We start from the raw sequence: 21923 nt of genomic DNA on the forward strand, positions 1-21923 counted from the left end.
AGGGGGTTTGAGTAAGGTTTTGCTTTGTCTCATTTGTACAAGAGCTCTAACGTTAACGGTTATGGTTTTTGTTGATGCAGTGAATACTGTACCCTTCTCCTTCACCTATTTCCTGATTTAAATAACGGATATCCTATAAGGAGTTAGCCGGTTATTATACCTGTGACCTTCAATGCTGACCTGGGGAATGTTTAGGGATATTTACACAGATGTGCTAATGGTAGCCTAAGGATATAAAAAGAAAACGAAATCTTTTTGCAGCGAGATAGAAGCAAAAGCTGAGACATACTCAAAGGCCTGTGTTGATATGTGTTAGATAGTTTTATACTCAGGTTTCATTCATTGGTCCTCTCCTGCAGTTTTGGGTGGAGCTTATTGTCCAATTGGCTCTCGAGCTTGAACAAAATATGCATTTCATTCACAGAGTATCCAATCAGAAACCGCCTGTTGATTTCATATTTAGAGTCAGTAGATCACTACAGAAAACTGTGTCTGTAACTAAATCTAGTGTGTGTGTGTGTATTTTTCTTGTGCTTTCAGAGGCCGTCTGTGGGGGGAGGATTACACCTCTACCTCTGTCCTCTTCCACCTCCTTCCCCCTCTCAGCTTCCAGCTCCCTCCTTCCTCCTGAGTGGATTTTTCGGGGCAGTGCACACATCTCCCCCCCCCCCCCCCCCCCCCCCCCCCCACCACCACCACCCCAAACACCCCCCACCGCTCCTGCCTCTCAGACAGCTTTGCTCCACCAGTTTTTCCGCACTGTGCCGGCCTGGAGAGGAGTAAGGGAGCGGAAACAGGAGCCAGAAGAGAGGATTTGGTGAACCGAGGAGAGACGGACAGGGGAGAGGGACCATGGCTGCTCTCTCTGCCTTGCTGAAGACCTGGGTGATACTGCAGACCCTGTGCCTGGCTCTGGCCCAAGTGGTGAGTGGACAAGGGGGAGGCTGAGACCTGCTCTGTGCGGGATTAGCTGCTTTATTCTGGGGTTGAGAGGGGATAAGGACCCCTGGGAAAGGGCCACTGGCTGTCTTGAGGTGGTGTACTAGGTTTTGATGCTACTTGAAGTCATCCTGATGCTGCAGGTGGAACGACAAAAACTGTGTCTACCATCTGGCTTAATCGCATGCATGTAAAAGAAAGATGACTTTAAGGTTGTTGTTTTTTTGCCGTGGAAAGAAAATGATGCTATATACCATCGTCTGTGGATTATCATCCTTATCGTGTACGGACTCTTGAAGATTTGACTGAGGAGCTACTGTTGAAGGCAGGAGTTCTCATTACATGGGCACACTTTTTTTTTAGAACGAGAAGATTTTTATTAGAATGGAAGAAAATATTATTATTTTTTTCCCCTGTGTGGAGTCCTGACAGATATGGGGAATCTGGAAATCAGGGGGCTTTGACACGCAGACAACCACACACACAAACTTTGCCCAGTGAGCGTGAAAGCTGCTGTTCAAACACACACCTACATGTTATCTACTGGACTGCGTACAGTCTTCCCTCTAAAGGATTGTATTTTTGATTTAGATGTTTTTTTTTTTACAAAGTAGGATCAATAACAGTTTTTGTCCCCTGATGGACTGTCTGAGCAACTGAGGTGAAATTGAATAAAGGATATGGAGGCATTGGGTTCCAGTGAAGGGGGGGGGGGGGGGTGAGGGCAAACAGTGCCAGTCTCATGACCCCTCCTTTCACATTCCTCCACAAGCCTTTGTTTTTACCCCTCTCCTTTGCTGATTTTATTCTTTTTGATCCAGTTTATCCTGATTTTCTGTGTCACTTTTGTAAAAGCTGATATCTAATAGACTCAATGTTGTAACATGTGTATTGACCAATAGGAATTAGGTTTACCTAGCATCCCATCAGAACTAAACCCAATATTGTTAACAACCAGTTTGAACTAATTACAAGTTAAAGTATTAAATTAGTTTTACAAATATCACCTTGAGCTTGTTTGGTTTTGTTTTGGCTTCATCAGCTACTAAATCAGCATCGTTTTCCCCTTCAAATTACAATTCTGATATATGTCCAGTGTTATAATAATTGCTTATGGTATACTGTAGTGTTTCATTTATTTCCCTTTTCTCTGTGTTTCAGAGGGGTCCACCTGGACCCCAGGGCCAGCCCGGCCCAGCAGGCCCTTCTGGCACCCCTGGATCAGACGGCATTGATGTGAGTATCCACACAGGTTTGCCCAGCAGATTTGTCACAAAGAGCATCATTGTGCTGGAGAAATACCAACACTGCAGTACCACAGTCTTGCCATCAGAGGGCACTGCAAATGAAAACACAGAGGCACAAAAGACCTCTGTTCCTTGCAGAGAGAGGGGTCTTTGAGAAGGGGACCCTCTCCTCAGTCCTGCGTGTGTCACAGTAATGTGATACATTTGAGATATTTTCAGGGTTAACTACACACAGGTTGTACAAGTAGGCCTATATTGAAATGGAGTCTTGTGGGTGTGTGGAGCAGGAAACAAACTGTTTGTATGAGCATGCACATGGGGTATATGTTTTGTCTGTTTCAAAATCAACATCAAAAATCACCCCAAAAATGTGTTAAATATTTTGATCTGTTACGATCAGCAAATACGTTTAAGCTATTAAGTGAAAAATTGCTGAGTCACAGTAAGTTCACAGCATTAGATTGTCACCGGAACGCAGCTGTGAAGAGGTGTGTGCATTAACACCACCCATTAGGGATGGGGGAAAGGTGTGTTGTTTGGTCCGTATATGAAGGTAGATCCTCCCTCCAATCTCTACACTGTTACTTTTGACTTTTGGGTCTCAGCCAGAGGAAAGCTGGGATTTAGAGGTTGTTGTGGTTGCTAATTGAATGCATGTGTCCGTGCCTGTTTGTAGAACACAATATTAATGTTGCAATATATTTTAATGCAGAGTCACCATAACAATATTAAAATACACTTTTTCTGAGGTATATTTACTCAAAATTTACACTAACTTTTTGATTGTCTAATGGTGTTACTACCCAAACTGGTATTTTGTAGAACTGCAGGTTGTACTTTTTTTTGTTTCTTTAAAAAAAAGTCATATATGATTATCTTTAGTTATTATTATTTCTAAGTTTAATATACATGTAAATGAAAGTTTAATTAACCAAATTGTATATTTAACACTCCTATCTTTAATCTTATTGATAACACATAGTCCTGTCAACTTGTTCAACTATTTTTGTTTTTTAATATATACATTTTCAATTTGTGTTAAACATGGTTTGATACATCAGGTATGAATGTTCCAACGCTAGAAATAAAACAAATCGGAAAAGCAAATATTTTTTTAACATTTTTTATTGTATTGTGATGTGAAACATGCAGCTCTCTAATTAATATACAATCAAGGTAATTGGTTGATCTATACAGAAATTGTATGAGTTCCATTAATGTCTCTAAAGATGATGTTGCCTTTGCTGTCAAGTGTCACACTCCAATGAAAGGTCAAAATAACAAATGCAAAAGAAAAAAAGTTTAACGTCTTCCATCTTCGTCTCTGCAGGGAGATAAAGGACCTCCTGGCCCCCCGGGTTCACCAGTAAGTTTGTGTTGTATTGTTTGTTAGAATTTTAGATGCAAAACTTTTATTTGTAACTTTGTACTATTGGTTTTGTCCATAAAAATGTTTCTGTCTTTATTGTAGGGACAAAAGGGAGAGCCAGGAGAGGCAGGTCCTGATGGAGCACCAGGAGAGAATGGCATTGATGTAAGTAAACCGACTGATGACTGAAATCAAATAAAATGACATCCACAACGGATTGCCCAGAGAAGCAGTTGGTATAGCGTCACATGAAAACAGCTTTATAAGTTAAATTGGAGAAAGAAAAGATAAAAAAACTATGAAACAATTCCCAAGGACTAGCTATATGGGATCAATGGACAGTGTGTACTTTTCTTAAGAAACACATTGTGGAAAAAACAGCCATTTATGTGTCTTAGGGATCATTTCTTCAATTTGAATTTAAATTAAAAATGTGTTTATAGTTGTGTTTTTAGCCAGTTTACAGGACAAGTAAAATAATCAAGGAAAACTAACATTTATAAGAATACTTCAACATTAAGTAAATAAGAAATGACTTTGAGTTTTCGTGAAAGAAAATATGACACTGAAAAGAAAATCAGCCCAGCTTTTAAATGCATGATGAGGAAATTACTCTAAGGCAACCTGTAGCACTTTTAGCAACCAGTGGTGCTGTAGAGTGAGTCTTGATTAGCAAGTTCTATGTTGTTTTATTATGGGATGCAAGCATGAAGATGCAAATGTATGCCATGAGTTTGGAACCCCATGTGTTATTCATTCTTACTGACAGCAAAGGGCTTGTAAGAGAAACAAACCTCCTCTCCAATTTGGAGATTTGACTGAACAATTCCAACTATAGGTCACATTACAGCACTAGCCTTTTCTGAGCATTCAACCTTGTTTTAGTCCTTATCTGCACTTAAGTGTGCCCAGTTGTTATAGATAACAACAATAATATGTAATATTTCTGGCTCTTAAGATTTAACTTTTGTACATCTAGAACTTGGACTGTTGCTTATCACTGTTTACCAAAATCCTAAAATTTAAAGGTGCCTACTCAGTTTTTCAAAAGACATGGCCTCGATAAGTCAATTCTTTATAATATATATATATTTTTATAATAACATCTTAAAGTCAACAGTTGGTTTGATTGCAAGTGGTGTATGTAACAAAACTGTTCCCAGTGTGGACCAAAGAATGGAAATTGGTCTGGTTTCTGGAGAGGTGTCCGGTCACTTCTTGAGTATTGCCGAGGTGCCCTTGAGCAAGGCACCAAACACCCAACAGCTCCGTCACATGCTCCCTGTGTAGCTGTGTAGCAGCCTCACTGTGACATCTCTCCATTAAAGCATGTCCATTTGGGCCTATGTGTGTGAGAAGCATGTCTCTCAATAACAGAGTGTAAAAACCTGAATTTCCCCTTGGGATTAATAAAGTATGTAAGTAAGTAGTAGTAAAAAAATGACGCCAAAGATTAGCTTAAAGTCATATTAATCCATTAGTGTCAAACCTTCCGTTCCTTGTTCTTCATATTCTGTTTGATTGGAACTTTCCAAATGGATGATTTTAAATCAAACAAGGTCAATAAGTTACAATACGCTGCTGTATTTGTTTGTATTTAATTAATTTTCAAATTCAATTATTCATAATGTCTCTCAGTGGTTTGGGTCTTAATTTTGCAATGTCAGAAATGTTCCCATAACTCTGTAGCAATGAACCCTGGTGCTGTAGCTATTGCTTTATTGTCAACACAGCCATATAAATGTGTTTTTCAGGAAAAATGTGATTAGCTTAATGCACTTAAGTTAAACCTCTTATCACTTGTTGATTTAACCCTTGTAAATCTTTCGTAAGGAAGGGAGTTTTTGGGGAAAGACTGATCATTTGAAAAGATTTTGACAGCTTTTCTATACTTAAGCTCCCAGTTTACGTGATGTTAAATCTGGTGAAGCCTCTTTGTGTTTAATTAGAATGATAACAGCCGGTCCTTCAGTTCCTGTTTGAGGATAAGGAAGTGTCACATGCTTACATTGCTAGCTCTCACATACACACACTCACATGCATTCCTCAGAGATTTATCCAGTAATCCGCCCTGGAATCTCAACCTCAGTTTTGTTTCCCAATTACCTCCAAGAACAGTGTCAACTTCGATCAAATGTGTGATTAGGCCTGTAAAAGGATGGATTCAAGTCAAATGTAGCCTGTGGGAGGCCGATAACTTATTCTATTACCTTTACTTTTTGACCTCTTTACACATGTAAAGCATATCAGCCTAAAAAGCGCCTCTCTCTGTCTGTCTCCAGGGTTTGATCGGAGCAAAGGGGGATCGAGGTCCCGTTGGAAGCCCTGGCCCCAAGGTGAGTGACTACCTGAAAAGACCTTTAGAAACAATGTTAACAATCATAGTCTGTCAATAACCTTCATTTAAAACATATATCCCCTGTAATGGCGTTCCTTACCGGGCTTTCATATTCATATTTCACAACAGTCAGATTTACAACAAAAAGTCCTCAGGTTCATGTTCCCATTATCATTTCATCAGGATGTTGAGCATGACACAAAACCCATATGAATATGTACACTATTTGCTGTCTCCATTAAGATATCTTTCTAAAGTCCTTCTATTATTTCACCTCTAAACAAACAGTATTAGGGCTTTCAAACTTGCAGAAAACTCCTGAAAAACGCTGACTAGACCGTAGTCACGATGAACGGGTGAAACAGACCTGAGGAAGAGAATATGATTACCGAAGATGTATCCAATATAATTTACATTTAGTTTCTATCACAGCAGCGCATACAGCAACAGTACGGCAGCTTTCAGTAGCAATTCCTGCTTCCTTATGCAGCAGTCTTTGACAAAACATCAGGTGTTTCCATGGCAATGATAAACATGGAAAATGTTGTGTCTTGTTGTGGCGGTCGTCCCGTTGCAAATATCAAATTAAGGTTTTAGCTGGCTTTGATAACTGCTGGAAATATTTGAGGAAATGTAAGTACTCAACAAAAAAAATATAACATAACAGTCAATTTTTAATAAATTAAGATATTTTAATGTAAACATTTTAACATATTCTACAGATTATACCATGAATATACCTTTGAGGTAATGTGATCTCATTTCATGCCCTGATGATGCCACCATTATTTAATTGTGTAAGATTAGGCTAAAGCCTGACGCTGTTTTTGTGTGGTTTCCTGTTGTCTTTAGGGCCAACCTGGACCAGGTGGGGAACCAGGACCTCCTGTAAGTAAAAATACAAGTTATCTTTCACCTTTTTATAACAAGTTGAATAATTGTGCGGCCATCTAAACGTAATCGGAGGAGAACTTTAGAGGGAACATTTGAAACCATGGTTGAACTCATTGATATCTAAAACTGTCAAAAGAGACCCCAACAAAAGATGTGTTTTTAGGGAGTCTCAAGCAAAAAGGATTCGCAACCAGATGTTGAACCTTCATTGCATTGTAAAAGTTCCTTATATCATTATATTTTTATATGATATGACATGATATTATGTTATGTAATGTTGTTATACCATCTAGAAGTGTAAAAGGGATATAAATGATCTCTTACATCTGACAGAATTATTAACTAGCAAGAAATGTAAATACATGTAGCTTTGAATTGTACTTAAACAGAAGACTGTAATTAATTACTGCCAGTTCATATGGGGGTGGGGGGGGTATCACTATTTAGAAAACAAAGTACCTCATTAGGCTGACATGATACTTCAAAATGACTTATGGCGGGCTCTATTAGGCATCGTTTGAAGCCTTGTCAGTTTCCTAATAAACATATTGCAACCCAGCTGGTTTCATATGGCAACCTCCCGAGTCCCCTTTTCTTCATGCCTGAATGCCTGACCAGCTGTGCCCTCTTTTGGGTCTATTTTACCCAGATGTGGCATATGTCTGCTACATATGAAAAAGAATAATGCTTGCACTTATTCAACATAACTGACAGACTGACAAACCCCTCAGCATCAGTCCCTCATGAACTCTTACCTAATAAGTCATGAAACGACTTTGCATCTTTTTTCACGAGACAAACAGTCTTTTATTCCATTTTGGGTAAGATGAAACCTCTACCAGTTATGAAACCTGTGCCTCCATAATAAACTCCTGTTAAATTTGAAGATTTCCACCTCCTTGATTATGCAGCAGATGTATTACAGATTGGCAGTGGTTTTCTTTAGTCAGGCCCTTTTTCCAGGCACCTTAAAGACTGTTGTCTCTAAACCCATTTAAACAAGGTCCAACCTGGATGCCTCAGTGATAAACAACTATAGGACAATATCAGACTTACCTTTTCTGATAAAGATTGGTGAAAAGGTTGTTAATCAGCTACTTCAAACTTTATTGGGTCAAAACAGTGTTTTTAATACTTTTTGGTCTGGACTGTGTCAAAAGTCTAAGTTTTATTTTTTCTTGATCTCAGTGCCACTTTTGACTCAGTTGACCACGACATATTGCTCGACTGACTTGAACAATAGACAATAGACTTCTGGTACTGTACTGAATTGGTTAAAATCATACTTACATGATGAGGACTTATTTTGTCCTCTGGTAATTATGATTTGGAGCGTAAAAAAACAGCATGTAGCGTTCTCCAAGGATCCATTCTTGGGCCCATTCTTTTTTGACATCTACATGCTGCCACTGGCTCAGATTCTAGAATATCATGATATCCCTTATGATGTTTATGCAGATGACACAAAACTGTATATTTCAGTGTCATCACATGACTACAGTCCCTTACACTCATTGCATAAGTGTATTGAAGGAATACATTAGTTGATGTGCCAGAAGTTCCTACAGCTGAACACAGAAAAAAATGAAATACTTGTCCTTGGCTCTAAAGAAGAAGGGTTACAAGTCAGTGCTCACTTTAACGTAATTACACTAAACTCTACAAATCAAGCCAGAAATCTTGGTGTAATTATGGACTCAGACCTACATTTAAACAGCCACATTAAGGTTGTCACACAATCTGCCTATTACCATCTTAGAAATATACCAAAATCAAAGGATTTCTGTCTGAAGATGACAAAGACAAACATGTTTATGCTTTTATTTTGAGTAGGCTAGATTATTGGAACAGTGTTTTTTTCTAATCAGAAAACTGTAGCTCATCCAGAATGCTGCTGTCAGATATCACATTGACACCAAAAAAGTAGAACATAGTCATTCATCCTAAGGACGCTACAATGGCTTCCTGTGAATCTGAGAGGTGTTTGGCCTATATAGCGTTCAGACCTGATGGTTCGTTGAGGCATCTAGGTCTTTTGGGACAGGATTACTCATTGTTCCCAGAATCAGAACCAAGCACTGTGCAGCAGCTTTAAGTTTCTACAATCCTTAAGTGTGGATCAAGCTACAAGAAAAGCTGAGACATTTTCAATCTAACTCTTACAAAAGCGATCACACAAGAGATGTTAATTTAAGCACACACGAAAAAAAATCTCTAGAAAATCTTAAAACAAGCGCAAGATAAGCAAAAAGCATAAGCATAAGCAAATAAGGATACATCCTACAATATGTTTGGTCTGGACTATCTCAATTACAATTGGTTAAGTAATAGGGTGTAAAGATTGGTGTTTGGTTACGCCACCACAGCACCCCTGCAGGGGGTTTCTGGAGCAGTCAATGGCTGTCACAGACAAAGCAAATTCTAAATCAGTGGGCAGATATTTTTGGATGTCATTTTTACAGAATCCATTTCAATAAGACCAATAGGTAAATCTGTATCCGACTAAGAAGTAAGACTGTGTAGTCTGTAGACCTCAGAGCACTAGACATTAGACTTTATTGTCCCCGTGGGGAAATTCTTTTTCACAGCACCGTTACTGTCCCAAGTCCCAACAAAGAACACACATACACAAAACACAGAGTATAACACAAACAGATTTAAACAAGAGTCAAGAGTTCCCACTCTAATAATAGTAATAGATTATGAATTGCCAAACTCGAGGACGTTCGATTTTTGTTTTATATCATACTGTACTTCCCTATTTCTTTATGATATTATATTGAAATGTATTTTATCTATTGATTATATTGATTATTTTGATTACTTATTTTTGCCCAATCTCATATGTTGTTTAATGTTCTTAATGTCATAAAGGTTTTGTTTTTAACCCTGTAAAGCACTTTGAATTGCTTTATTGGCACATAAATGCCTGCCTTGCCAACAGCTGACATGACCCTCATTGCTGCAGTACACACTTTGAGAAATTTCCTTTAGGACATCTGTACAATTATCCTAATTGTAAAGTACCCATGCATCTTTAAATGCAGTGACTGACACACAAGGAAATGCAAAGCATATACCTTCAAAATCCACTTGGTGGAGCTCAGCGTCCATCCAACAGATATCCTCCAATATATTCCAGCATTAAGTTCAGAGTCATCCAATGTCATGCTTGGATGCAGCGCTATTAGTTAAATCCTTTGTTTAGCATTAGGAGGCGTGCTGTCTGGGAGCTCTGCTCGTGCACCCAGCTGCCTCGCTCTGCACAGACAGGAGATCCTGCCTCGTGGGCTGCTCTCCCTCCAACAAGGCTTACTTACTTCAATACTCTGTTTATAATTAACTCCCAACAAAAGACATAGCAAACACAAACTGATTGCATTATGTGTCTTTGTGCTTCTTGAGCACTGTTTACTCCGACCCTGTACACATGCATTACTGAATTACTGCTGCCGTTATTAATTGGCTCTCGTTAATTGATACTTTGACAGATTGGTTCCACTTGTCTTACAGTAATTTAACCCCTTGTCCCTTCTGTCCACACAGGGATCCGGACTTCCAGGACTGGCTGTAAGTAGCTTGTTTGTGTTATACAATTAATGCCTTTATCACTTAATGGTTTTCTTTAAGGTGTGGAAATCATTTTGTGTCTGGTGGGATGTATAGTCCTTAATTTTTCTTCCTCTCTTTCTGTCAATGTATAGGGCGCTCCAGGGCCAATTGGTCTTCCAGGCGAAATTGGACCAAATGGGCCCAAGGTAGGACACCCAGCTTTAATTTATGATACCCTCTTCACAACATACTTACACATTTTAAAACAGGTACAAGAGCATTAATATTTTAATCTTCTTATTCAGAGATAACTTATTACCTCTTCTTCATTTAGGGTGTGTTGGGAGCATCTGGACCTCCAGGACTTCCTGGACCTCCTGGCAAGCCTGTAAGTCTCCACCCAGGAAATGTCATTTTTATCTTTCAGCTTCGTTGCCCATTTGTAACAAAGACGAAGATTTCCCATGAAAAAACTAAAAACAAAGAGGTTGAAGTACTATATAGTATATCATTGTTGTTGTGGGAATGAATGATAATACACAGAATGAGGAGCCATAGTGAACATCAGTTCTCCTACTGAAAATACATTTAAATCAGGTAAAACAACAGTATATATATATATATAAATAATATTATTTTCCAATATGTTTAGTGCATGAAAATAGTTTGTACATGTTAACCCAGCAGTGAGCAAAACTTTACTATTTGAACTACAGACACAGTGTGGAATGTTCAAAGATCCAAATGAAGTATGTTATGTTAATCAACTGTGGTGACTCAATACTAAAGAAAGATATAGTGACATCAACAACTCAAACTTCCACCATGGCAGTGTTAACCTTTGCAAGGTGCCAAACATACTTTTCAAACTTCTGTTTATCTAAGCTTACTATCTTTAAAGATTTAGACCGTATTATTTTTTCCAGCCAACTTAAGATGCCTTAAAGCGAGATACAGTTTTATTATAAAGAGCCAGTTGTCCAAAAAATACTGGGTAGCTAGAGATCAGCAACAATTTTTACATTGTTATTTGAGAGTTCATAAAATCTCAAAACAATTTAGTTTTCATACAATTAGCTGATGTTAGCAACATAAGCTAATAGCAAAATGGTCGTCTATTTTTGTACCTATGTTTTTTCTGCTGTGTAGATGCTTTTAAAAATGAACTTGTAACTTATTCCTGGAGGACATACAATGCAGCACTGTTTCTGATTCGCTTTAAACATAATGTAATGCATGTTTATGCAGAAAATATCTGAGACAAAAATAACAAGTGAGCATTAATAGATTTCAAAGTAAATCCTTCATGTCTTAAGGCAGTCTTTGAATTGACATTTGAGAAAACAGCTGTGAACAGAGTGAGAGGTTATACACTACCAGAAGCTAGGCATTAATACTGTAATTAAACAACAATCTAATTTATTCTAACATGTGTTGAATGAGATCACAGTGTAAAGCTAAAACAAAGACGACATCAAACTTACTTATGTTGCTACAAATGTGACTGTTCTGCAAAACAAGGAAAGCACAACAACAAAGCACCTAGCACAGCTGGAGCTCAGGCCTTCCTGGTAGGTCCCAGCTGAAAGTAAGTGGTAAAAAAAGCACAAACAGTTTCCGGCTGTACGCTTTCAAGTCCAATGGTGTATGTTCTCTCCTGTGTGGATCACTGAGTGGTTCTAAGAACAGGGATGTGTCCTCATTGAGAGTGATGTTCCCAGCCCAGGGGAGTGTATTTGTTTAGTTTTAGTGCTGTCCTAGGGTAAATAAACCCCCCCATTAGATCAGTGAGCTGTCTCATCCGACTGTAGCAGAAATACATCACAACCAGAAGAGATACTTTACTCTCTAACTCAATCTATAGATGGAGAGAAGGAAAGATGGAAGAAAACAGATAAAGAGAGCGGGAATGCTGGCTCAGCTTTTGGGAGTAAAAGCAACTGTGACCAGGTGACTTCCTTCCTTATTTCTCTCTATTAACCTATTTGTCTATCTAGGGTCCTCCAGGGAAGTTCATTGGTGGAGAAGAAGGCAGCGCTGAATTTCAGGTAAGACTTCCTCACATGCTCTTTCTGAACTGAACTGTTTTGACACAATGTATCTTTTACTAACCCACATATTTCCTCCTCTCCACAACAGTGTCCTCTTAATTGTCCAGCAGGACCTAAAGGCCCACAGGGACTGCAGGGAGTCAAGGTGAGACTCTGTCTGTTAGGGCCCTAAAGGAATAAGCACGACTGGTTTTGTTACGTGGCAAAATTGTTATGACACCCAACCGACTGACTTTTGCCTTCTAGGGACACAAAGGACGTTCTGGTGTTCTTGGAGAGCCTGGCACCATAGGAAAAACGGTGAGCTGCTAAATACCCACCAGTAACAAATACAAAGACTCAAACACCTGTGCGCACGCATTTGTTGTACAGTCTCACACACTGAACCCACCATTCAAGACCAGCAGAGGCAAGGATTAGCTCTAATGAAGCCCCTCGAGGCACATGACTGGCACTAATCTGGCTGCGATTAGTCAGGCCTGGCCTCGGCCCTGCAGTCAGCATGCAGCCAGCCAGATGAATGCGGCAGTGAAGAGTCAGGTACATGAAGGGGAGAATGAGAGAGTCAGGGTTCACGTAGTCCTCTCACCTCACTGCATTAAGCAGAGCTAATGAGCACGCAGTTGGCTCCGAGACAGCGGCTAGCCAGGCTTCAGGCATTAGCCTCTGATCCTCCCACACAGGTATCTCAGGCACTCAAAACACTCAAAGCAACAAGTTATCATTCATCCCAGAGAGGGGAGATCAGCAGGCTCTTTCAGAGACCAGCCTTGACTCAAGATTGCACTGTGGGATTGCTCTCTCTTATTTTCCTCAAAGACACACAGCATGAGGTGTTTACATCGCCACCAGCTGTTTGCTAAAAACTCAACTGAAACGAAAACACGGATAACACCAAAAGCATGATAAATACACTTTTTGTATACTTGATGTATTAATACTGACTATCTGACAACATAAGACCAAATAAATGAGTGCCCCAGATACATAGCGTATCCTGTGCCTGATGAGAAATAAAACTAGACCAGAATAAACTTGTAGATGAATGAGCTTTGACTTGAATCTGTTGTATTAGTCTTCTCCTGGATAGATGTAACATGAAGCTGGTGAGGTTAGCAGGCCCTTTTTGATCTGCTCATAGAATAAAAGTTTAACTCTGTGTGAAATACTTTTCATACTGAGAGATAGACGAGTATAATGCAACTGCCCTCTTGTCTGGTTGTCAAGTATTCAGACAGTGCATGTAGACAGCTAGCAAAGCTTAGCATGAATACTGGAAGTAAGGGGAAATAGCTAGCCTGCCTCTGTCTACTTTCAAGATGTAGTTGTATAACGTAACATCCTAGAAAAGATTGCCTGCTCTTGGTGTACATTTGACTTTGTTAGACCTAGACGTTATTCTTAGGTCTTCCCTGCCAAACTAAGCTAATCAAAACACTTTAGCTAAAAGCTAGTGCAGTTCATCCAAAAGTCAAACCATTCCATTAATAACACAAGACAATCATAAGCGGTTCAAACTGGTGCATCATCCATCACAACCATGATAATGTTTGTTTGCCTAGTTGGTAGATTCTACGATTGTATTTGAAAGATTTTTGTTTGGCCAGTTTTGCTGGCTTTCTAGCTTGAGCTTTATATATTACCAGCTATAGCAGTATACCAATAATATACCAGTTTACAACCTTTGAAAACAAGTTTTGGTTTCTCTCTTTCTTTTTTTGTCAAACCAGCTAGCTTTAGCTGCCTGAGTAGCCTACCATAAGCTACATTTTTAACAACAGTGACAGACAAGTTTAGACAAACATAAGCAGAAACCATCACAAACTTGTTCAAGAACTGACTTTTCTGTCTAGCTTGGGTTGACCGGGGTCAATCTCTGTGTAGCCTATAAGTAGACAAAACTACTAAAGACTAAAATACCTCTTAAAGCTTTGTAAGAGAGTTTGAATGTTCCAATTTTTGGTAGCAATCAGCAGTTATACTAATGAGAAATAAAGGGAATAACTAATCAAAATGTTCCATTTGGTTTCCTCCACCAGGGTCTCAAGGGAGAAGTGGGCATCTCTGGGGAACAGGGTATCCCAGGACCCCCGGTATGCTGATAATTAATCTTTTTTTATGACAAAGCTGGAAACTTGGGCTTACTGTACTGTGTAGCAACATTTGCTCTATTTCTTGTCTCTGTCTAAACCTGGTATTTGCCTCCTTCCTTTAATAAGGGTCCAATGGGTCTGAGGGGTTATCCAGGGATGATGGGTCCTAAAGCAGAAGCAGTGAGTATTACCTTTTCTTTTCTTTGTTCATAGTCAGACTTTAACTTTTATGTCCTATTTTTCATTCGATACAAGGTAGTTCTTATTCATAGGTGAGCACCAAGAAGGCACAACCAGACCTGCCCCCACTATACAAACACCATCCATTACCAGCAATGGGGACATATGGAAATGATGCTAACACAAATCTCTCCCCTCCTCTAATGAGTTGGGGTTGTCTAGGTCTGCGGTGCTTCCATCTGTAGTTAATGATCCACTGTAGCCATCCGTCTTACTGTTAACATTAGCCGTGTTAGCCAAGTTAGCGCCCCGGCTTAGTGCCAAAACAAGAGTGGCTGGCGCTCTGTGTAGCTCCCATTAGTGGAGTGAGTTAAGCGCTAATTACCCCTTTATCACAATGAATAGTCAGCTACCGTGACTTAGCATCCACTCTGATCTGATAAGTGATTGATGCCATTTTTTTTTCTTCTTCTGCAGGGCCCTCGTGGCTACAAGGGCATCACGGGACCTGTAGGAATTCCTGGGCCCCCTGTAGGTGACACAAACACATTCACATGCACGAATAGACTTCATTACACATACAAGAACCAAAAGAACACCCTGGATATTCTGAACCGCTCTCTTTTTTTCTTCAGGGTGAGGAAGGGCCTCAGGGACCACCTGGAGAGGCAGGAGACAAGGGAGACAAAGTAGGTGACTGTTCCAGTGTATTTTTTTTTATTGTCAAAGCAGTGGCAAAGGAGAGATAAAAAAGATGACACATTTCTTAGATCTTGCATGGGGGCACATATCCTCTTCTGCACTGCAAATACACTGATGCTGTTTTGGTTATCTTCTGCAGGGCAGTCGAGGCATCCAGGGCCCACAGGGTGCGGTTGGCAAAAAGGGAGAAAATGTGAGTGAACGCACTTCTGTTTGTGCCCTGCACGGTTGTGTCAGTTTTCAGATAGTGTGCCAAATGAAGCCCGCTGACTCATTTGCCTGCTTTCCCAGGGTCTGCCGGGCATTGATGGAAAGGATGGCACACCTGGTATTCCTGGAATCAAGGTAGGGGTTGCCAGCCATGAAAGTGATGAACAACTTCCATCTCAGTCAAAGATGGACATTTATTCTTCTTCTGCTCTCTTCTCCGCAGGGCGGCCCTGGCCAAGCTGGGATGCCTGGTCCTCCTGGTCCTCAGGGAACAGCTGTGAGTGATTCTTCAGTGTAGTGGAGGGAAATGTGTTTCCTTGAGCATCGTTCTTAAATGCAACTAGAGCCACATCCAAATAAGGCTGTTGTATTGCCACTCAGACCACGTAGGGGGTCATTCTATTCTCCTCCCCAATTTAAAAAATCCAGAGCGCAGACAAGGGAAACCAGCCTGAAGTCGTCTGTAAATCTTCATGTGTTTTGTTTTCTGGGCTCTCATCCAGGTTAAGAACGACCCTGTGACCCACGCTGTTTTAAAATTTAAACCACCTTGAAATAGCATTTTCCCTCCCACCAAGGGTGATTTATCACAATCAAACCAGTTGGTATACTTGTGTGTGTTTGTGAGTGTATGTGTGTATGTAGGGAGGGGGGGGGGGGGGTATATTTGTGTGCGTGTCATTCTGACTAAAGGGTAATGGAGCATGAGATGCACACTTTGCTGTGTGGTCATTGCGGTGACACTGCTGCAAACTCAAGCACCATAACTTAGCCTGCTTTATACAACCTAGTGCAATATACATTACACAAACACACACACACAAAATACATACTGCAAGGAAATCTGTTGCAAGGTCTTTACCTATAGCTTCCAGCTGGCAATAAGAAATATTTTTCTTATTCATATTTTTATTGTATTAGACATCAGCATTTCAACATTCCACTATCAGCTCACCAAACAAATATTCACATTCATTTTGACCTGAATATATTCAGGATCACTCTGTGTTTCAAGCAGGAATTAAACCACAAAGCAAACTTTCAGAATATAACTTACATGTGTCTTTGAAGAGTTTTCTTCAGAGTTATTGCCTTATTTGAAGAGTATGGAAGGTACAGAGAGAAACAAAGGCCTTTAGATCAAATCTCACCATGGATGTTCGGACTCTGATGCGGGTGCTTTTTTGATTCACACTCATTTCACCCTTGCCATTTCTGTCTGTCTGCAGGGATTGCCTGGCAGCCCAGGGTCAAAAGGTGGACCTGGATCTAAAGTAAGCATTTTTTTCCAACTCATATATCACATCATGTTTCATTTCCCATAGATACTTTTTTAGCTCTTGTCCTTTCTTTCACTTTTTAATTGTATGTATCTCCCTTTCCTTTGTCAGGGCGAGCCTGGACCGAGGGGTCATGTTGGCATGCAGGGTGCATCTGGACCTTTGGTAACACATAAAGATATACACAAAATACAACTTTTCTCAGGTATTACAAATCGTTCATTTTCAGGATGGATGTATAATTGTACTTAAAATGGTTTCTTTAAGGGTGAGCCTGGTCTTCCTGGTGAGGCTGGTATGGAAGGAGTTCCTGGACCAAAGGTACGAATACAGAATCATTGCATAAAAGCACCAAATAAATTCAACTGTGAAACCAAACGTACTTATACCTCAACTGATTTCAACAGGGTGACCGAGGCCAGCGGGGAGAAGTCGGACCACAGGGAGTAGTTGGCAAACCTGTAAGTTGCTTTTTGTATTTTTTCTTATAAAAAATTAATAAAATAAAGGTAAATAAACTGATCTGCAGGGACACTTTCCCTAATTTCTTTTTTTTTTATCTTACCAGGGAAGCAAAGGAGAGAGAGGACCAATTGGAGTCCCAGGAGCCCAGGGTCTTAGTGGAACAAAAGCAGACAAGGTCTGTGATTGTGTTTACAAAAAAACACTTTATAAAACATGAGCATCATTGCCCTTATTCAAACATTGGAGTTTCCCAGACTTATCTATAGGGGGCAGTGTTTACCTATGAATAAAATCCATGAAACACAGTAAGTCACTGAATGAGGCAAGCAGTATAAATAAGCAATATAAATGATAATCCAAGTGTCCGAGAGTACACAACATCTTTCTTCCTTTGTTATATGTGGTGTCACCAGCTGGAATGTATATTTAGATTTATTTATTTTTTATATGCTAAATCTAACCACGTTTACTAAACCTGTCTTTCTTTCCAGGGTTTCCAAGGAAAAGTTGGGTCAAAGGGAGACATTGTGAGTAGAACAACGTTGCCCTTTCAAAACACGGTTGTCTGAATTGTATCTTAAATTGCTTTTGTGTGGTTCTCCAGCTCTTTACCAACAACTATTTCCTTCAGTCATCTCTCTCTCTCTCTCGGCCCTTCTGATCTTCTTCCTCTCTGTCGCTTTTAGGGTGACCCCGGCGTTGAGGGATTGGCTGGAGAGAAAGGTGAAAAGGTAAAAATCATTACTGCGCCACCTCAAGCTGTTTCAAACTTTTTCTTCAAGAGCAGAACTTGCAGGCTTTGGTTTAAAACATTTGGCTCCTGAGGCATCAAAGCGAAGTGATATGAAGCATAAAATGTCATAACTGTTCTGAAGTTAAGAAGTAGGAAGAGTCTGCGTCGGAATTTGCATACAAATCCCCATAATAATCCAGATGGCAAATGAGCTATTTACATGACAGTGAAGCGATGATGCACGTTGGCGCTTTGAAGCCGCATTTTTGGGCGTTCATTTACAGAAATTCACTCTTTAATTTTTGCTCAACGAGTGTCTGCGAGGCGGAAATGATAGATGGAGTGATGAAGTGAAAATGATGACTCGTCTGTCTTTTTGCTGTGACAGGGTTTGTCTGGCGAGCCTGGGCCCAAAGGACAGGTGAGAGTGTCCTATGCAAACATCCATAACACTTTCCTCCCTTTTATTCTATCCGTTCGCTATTTCACATCATCATATCCTATCAGTCTCTCGTTTACTCTCCATAAAATCACTCTTATTTAATGCGTTTGTCTTTACAGCAAGGAATCAGGGGTGACAGCGGTCACAATGGACCCACTGGAGACCCAGGTAAACCTGGAGACCAGGGACCACCAGGACTTCCTGGTCCTAGGGGACTCAATGGAGAGCGAGGAGTACCCGGCATGCCAGGCATTCAGGGAGTAACTGTGAGTTGATCACATTTGTCATGCATATAGACTGATATAAATTGGCTCACTTGGTCGTCTACTGTCTTTTTTTGATGGTTGGTCTTTTCCTCTCCAGGGACGTGATGCATCAGACCAGCATATCATTGAAGTGGTGTTGAAGATGTTGCAGGGTGAGCGTCTAGACTGGAATATTCACCTTTGATGTCCATATGGGAGATTAGATTGGCTCTCTACTTTCATCTTCTGAGCAATCAGTTTCCTGTTATCAAAGGTAATTCAATCAATATGATGCCTCTGCTTCCTTCCGTTACAGAGAGGCTGGCAGCAGTAGCAGTGAGCGCCAAGCGGGCTGTGCTCGGTGGAGCGGGTGTGATGGGACCTCCCGGGCCTCCTGGACCTCCAGGGGCAACTGGACCACAGGGGCCACATGGTTTACCTGGTGCACGTGGTATTCCTGGCATGTTTGGAGGGCCAGGGCAGATTGGAAACACAGGACTGAAAGGTAGGAATAGAGCAGAGTAAAGCATCAAGCATGCTTTAAATTGAGGCACGCCTCATCTTTGTCATCTTTAAATGAATTTATAAGAGACTGTTTAAAGCATGGACGTAATTTGAGTGTGCTCACACATGGAGGTGTTTTGGAGACGAGAGATGGAAGTTGCAGCATTAAAAGTTAAATCTGCATTTAATGTTCCATCAATGTAACAGACTAAGAGTTGGAGTTGCACTTACTAGTTGCTTATTTTTTTCAAACCAGAGGCTGCCGCTTTTAAAAAAAAAAAACACTCCTCTGGATGGGTTTTTATCAAATTTAGTGCTGTTTAAGTCTTTATAATACTGTTTTATTATAGAATAAATACACATTTGTAGTGTATCCTTACAAAATCTTCTACTTATATGGTTTTTAAAGTTATCTCGATTTACTTGTAGACCAGCTCTAAACGGTCCTGTTATTTTTATATGAAAAAGTTGAACAGAACCAGACTGATTGGGGAAAGTAGTGAGGGTATCTGCCTCCTGGACCCCAACAAGTAGATTATTCTGCAGGACAGGGGCCTGAATATGTCTGTGTAGGCTTCAGTCATCCAGGTCATGGTAAAATCTAAGCTTGATCCAAACGTCTTCTAGATCTTCTACTGAGTCCAGTTGCCTTTGGATCAAGCTTCGATTTGCCTCCCATACCACTTTCGAAAACTTAAGGTACTACGAACATGGCTGAGTCCTGCCTAAATGGTTAACGAGGACTATCAATCAATCGTGTTGGTGGTGGAACTCCCTTTTTAATGCTGCTGTCATGAAGAACTTAACTGTAACTTTCTTGATGAACGGTGCTATGTAAATAAGGTTCAGAAATATAGCTTTTTAGGGTTCATCTGAACCTCTCTTTGTTTTCTCTTCTAGGAAAGAGAGGAGCAAGGGGAGACAGAGGAGATCCCGGTAAACCACATCCTGGACTACCCGGACCCCCAGGAATACAAGGTAGGAGCTGAGCTGTTATGGAAGGCTTTAAAAGCATGGGATTGAACAGCACAAGCTTAATGCGGATACTGTACATGGAATGTTAAACAGCGTTAAACACTGACCAAAGGTTAATCAGAATGAGGGTCCAGTAAGAAACTGAAGGACTTGGCATTACAGCTCTTACCTCAGGAAAGGCTGCTCAAAGGAATTATAAAAGCATCATTAACTCCAGTCATTTAACAGATGCTCTTGAATGAAATAGAATTGCAACAGGACACACTTATTTAAACATGGAAAACACAACCACACTCTCTCTATGCACACGTATACACAGTGTAAATACTGTACAAACCAGAGAGATTTATTTACAGTAAAAACCACTACTGAATGTCCACTTCCCTCAGGTCCTCCTGGTGTTGATGGTGTAGCTCGGGATGGTCGCCATGGCGAGAGAGGACCTCAGGGAGCAGCTGGAGAGGCCGGTTACCCAGGTAAGGCGGGTTCACCAGGTCTCCCAGGCTACTGTGAGGCGGCGATGTGTCTGGCCGCATCAGCGTACACCTCCCCGAGACTACAGGAGGCAGGCACAATCAAAGGACCCAATGTTTAGGGAGCTGTCACTCCATCACCAGCTCATAATCTCCTGGGACAGCGAGCGAGAGAGAGAAAGAGAGAGAGAGAAGGAGAAAGACCACATTTCTCAGTAGGACAACATCCAGAACAAGAAGGCGGGGGACAGTAAAAGTAAAGTGACACCCCCCCGTCCACCTCCAGAACCCTGAAGTTTTGACTGGCGGGACAATACTCTGATCTTAATCCCCTACATCACCATGACAACAGCAGCTCACAGCCACCCACATGATTTTGAATTCTCTATAGTGTTTTTGGATGATGTCAGTGCCAGTCCCATCCAAATATCCCTGCCCTGTTCCAGCAGTGAGAGAGGTACTGATTTATTTTTCATCACTAAGCATGTATGAGCTGAGAGGAGAACAAAGTGTTGGGGAAAAAAAGGTGCTTTTCTTTTACAAAGTGGTCACTTTAATGCTTTTACATTATGCAATTTTCTTGTTTGAGACATGTTTTGAGTTTTAAATGCCTTGCGTCTATTCGGAAAAAAACACACCTGATGCCTTTAAAGTGTACAAAAGCAAAACAATAAATGATTGGAAGTGACACTCAGTACTGTACTGTATGTTAAAATGAAGTGTTCTCACGTGTAAGCTACAGTGAAGTCCCTGATTTACCTCATGTGTACATTCCCCCCCGCCATCACTGCTTTCTACCCAAGTCTCATTTTAGAAACTAACGACTAGCTTTATCTCTTCTTCTTGTTGCCTGGCAACAGCATATCCCGACGGGCACTCCCATCTCCCACAATGCAGTGCTGTAAATCTTTGTAAATGTGTGTTGATTATTATGTAGAGAAAAAGGAATGGGTTACAATATGCGCCAACAAAAAATCCTGTGTTAATGAATTCAGTGAGTAATAAAAAGTTCCTACAGATATAACGACTTTGTTTCCAGACGGATCAGTCTGAATGTGCTTCCTATGCCACTGTCAACTTTTCACAGGGTGTTCAGCAGTTTTATGACTGATTTTTTTCTCATCAACAGAAGCTATTTATTGTTCTTCATATAATCATCTGTAAAGAGGGTTTTTTTTTCTGGCTGTTCAGGTCAACCCAGACAAATAAAGAGGAATCTTTTATACAATGG

At 40.4% G+C, this 21923-nt stretch overlaps 1 protein-coding gene across 1 annotated transcript; it reads left to right on the plus strand.

Annotated features, from left to right (window-relative positions):
- The first annotated feature begins 716 nt into the window (after positions 1 to 716).
- On the plus strand, positions 717 to 21923 carry col9a2 (procollagen, type IX, alpha 2). The gene is made up of 32 exons (XM_061060125.1): positions 717 to 924; positions 2101 to 2175; positions 3517 to 3552; positions 3658 to 3720; positions 5838 to 5891; positions 6746 to 6781; positions 10334 to 10357; positions 10492 to 10545; positions 10674 to 10727; positions 12337 to 12387; positions 12479 to 12535; positions 12637 to 12690; positions 14430 to 14483; positions 14610 to 14663; positions 15141 to 15194; positions 15299 to 15352; positions 15505 to 15558; positions 15657 to 15710; positions 15799 to 15852; positions 16805 to 16849; positions 16967 to 17020; positions 17123 to 17176; positions 17263 to 17316; positions 17424 to 17495; positions 17812 to 17847; positions 18007 to 18051; positions 18442 to 18474; positions 18615 to 18761; positions 18859 to 18913; positions 19057 to 19245; positions 20145 to 20222; positions 20609 to 21923. Exons 1-32 carry the CDS (start codon positions 853 to 855, stop codon positions 20812 to 20814), a joined length of 2076 nt encoding a protein of 691 aa, XP_060916108.1. The 5' UTR covers positions 717 to 852; the 3' UTR covers positions 20815 to 21923.

The sequence above is a fragment of the Labrus mixtus genome, chromosome 16, assembly GCF_963584025.1.
Source record: "Labrus mixtus chromosome 16, fLabMix1.1, whole genome shotgun sequence".
Taxonomy (NCBI): Eukaryota; Metazoa; Chordata; class Actinopteri; order Labriformes; family Labridae; genus Labrus; species Labrus mixtus.

What these genes read in the sequence shown, in the direction of transcription:
- col9a2 (XM_061060125.1), top strand. Translation starts at nt 853, where the DNA reads ATGGCTGCTCTCTCTGCCTTGCTGAAGACCTGGGTGATACTGCAGACC. An exon ending in AAGGTGGACCTGGATCTAAA is followed by an intron (nt 16,850 to 16,966) that starts GTAAGCATTTTT and finishes TTCCTTTGTCAG; the next exon opens with GGCGAGCCTGGACCGAGGGG. An exon ending in CTGGAGAGAAAGGTGAAAAG is followed by an intron (nt 18,052 to 18,441) that starts GTAAAAATCATT and finishes TTGCTGTGACAG; the next exon opens with GGTTTGTCTGGCGAGCCTGG.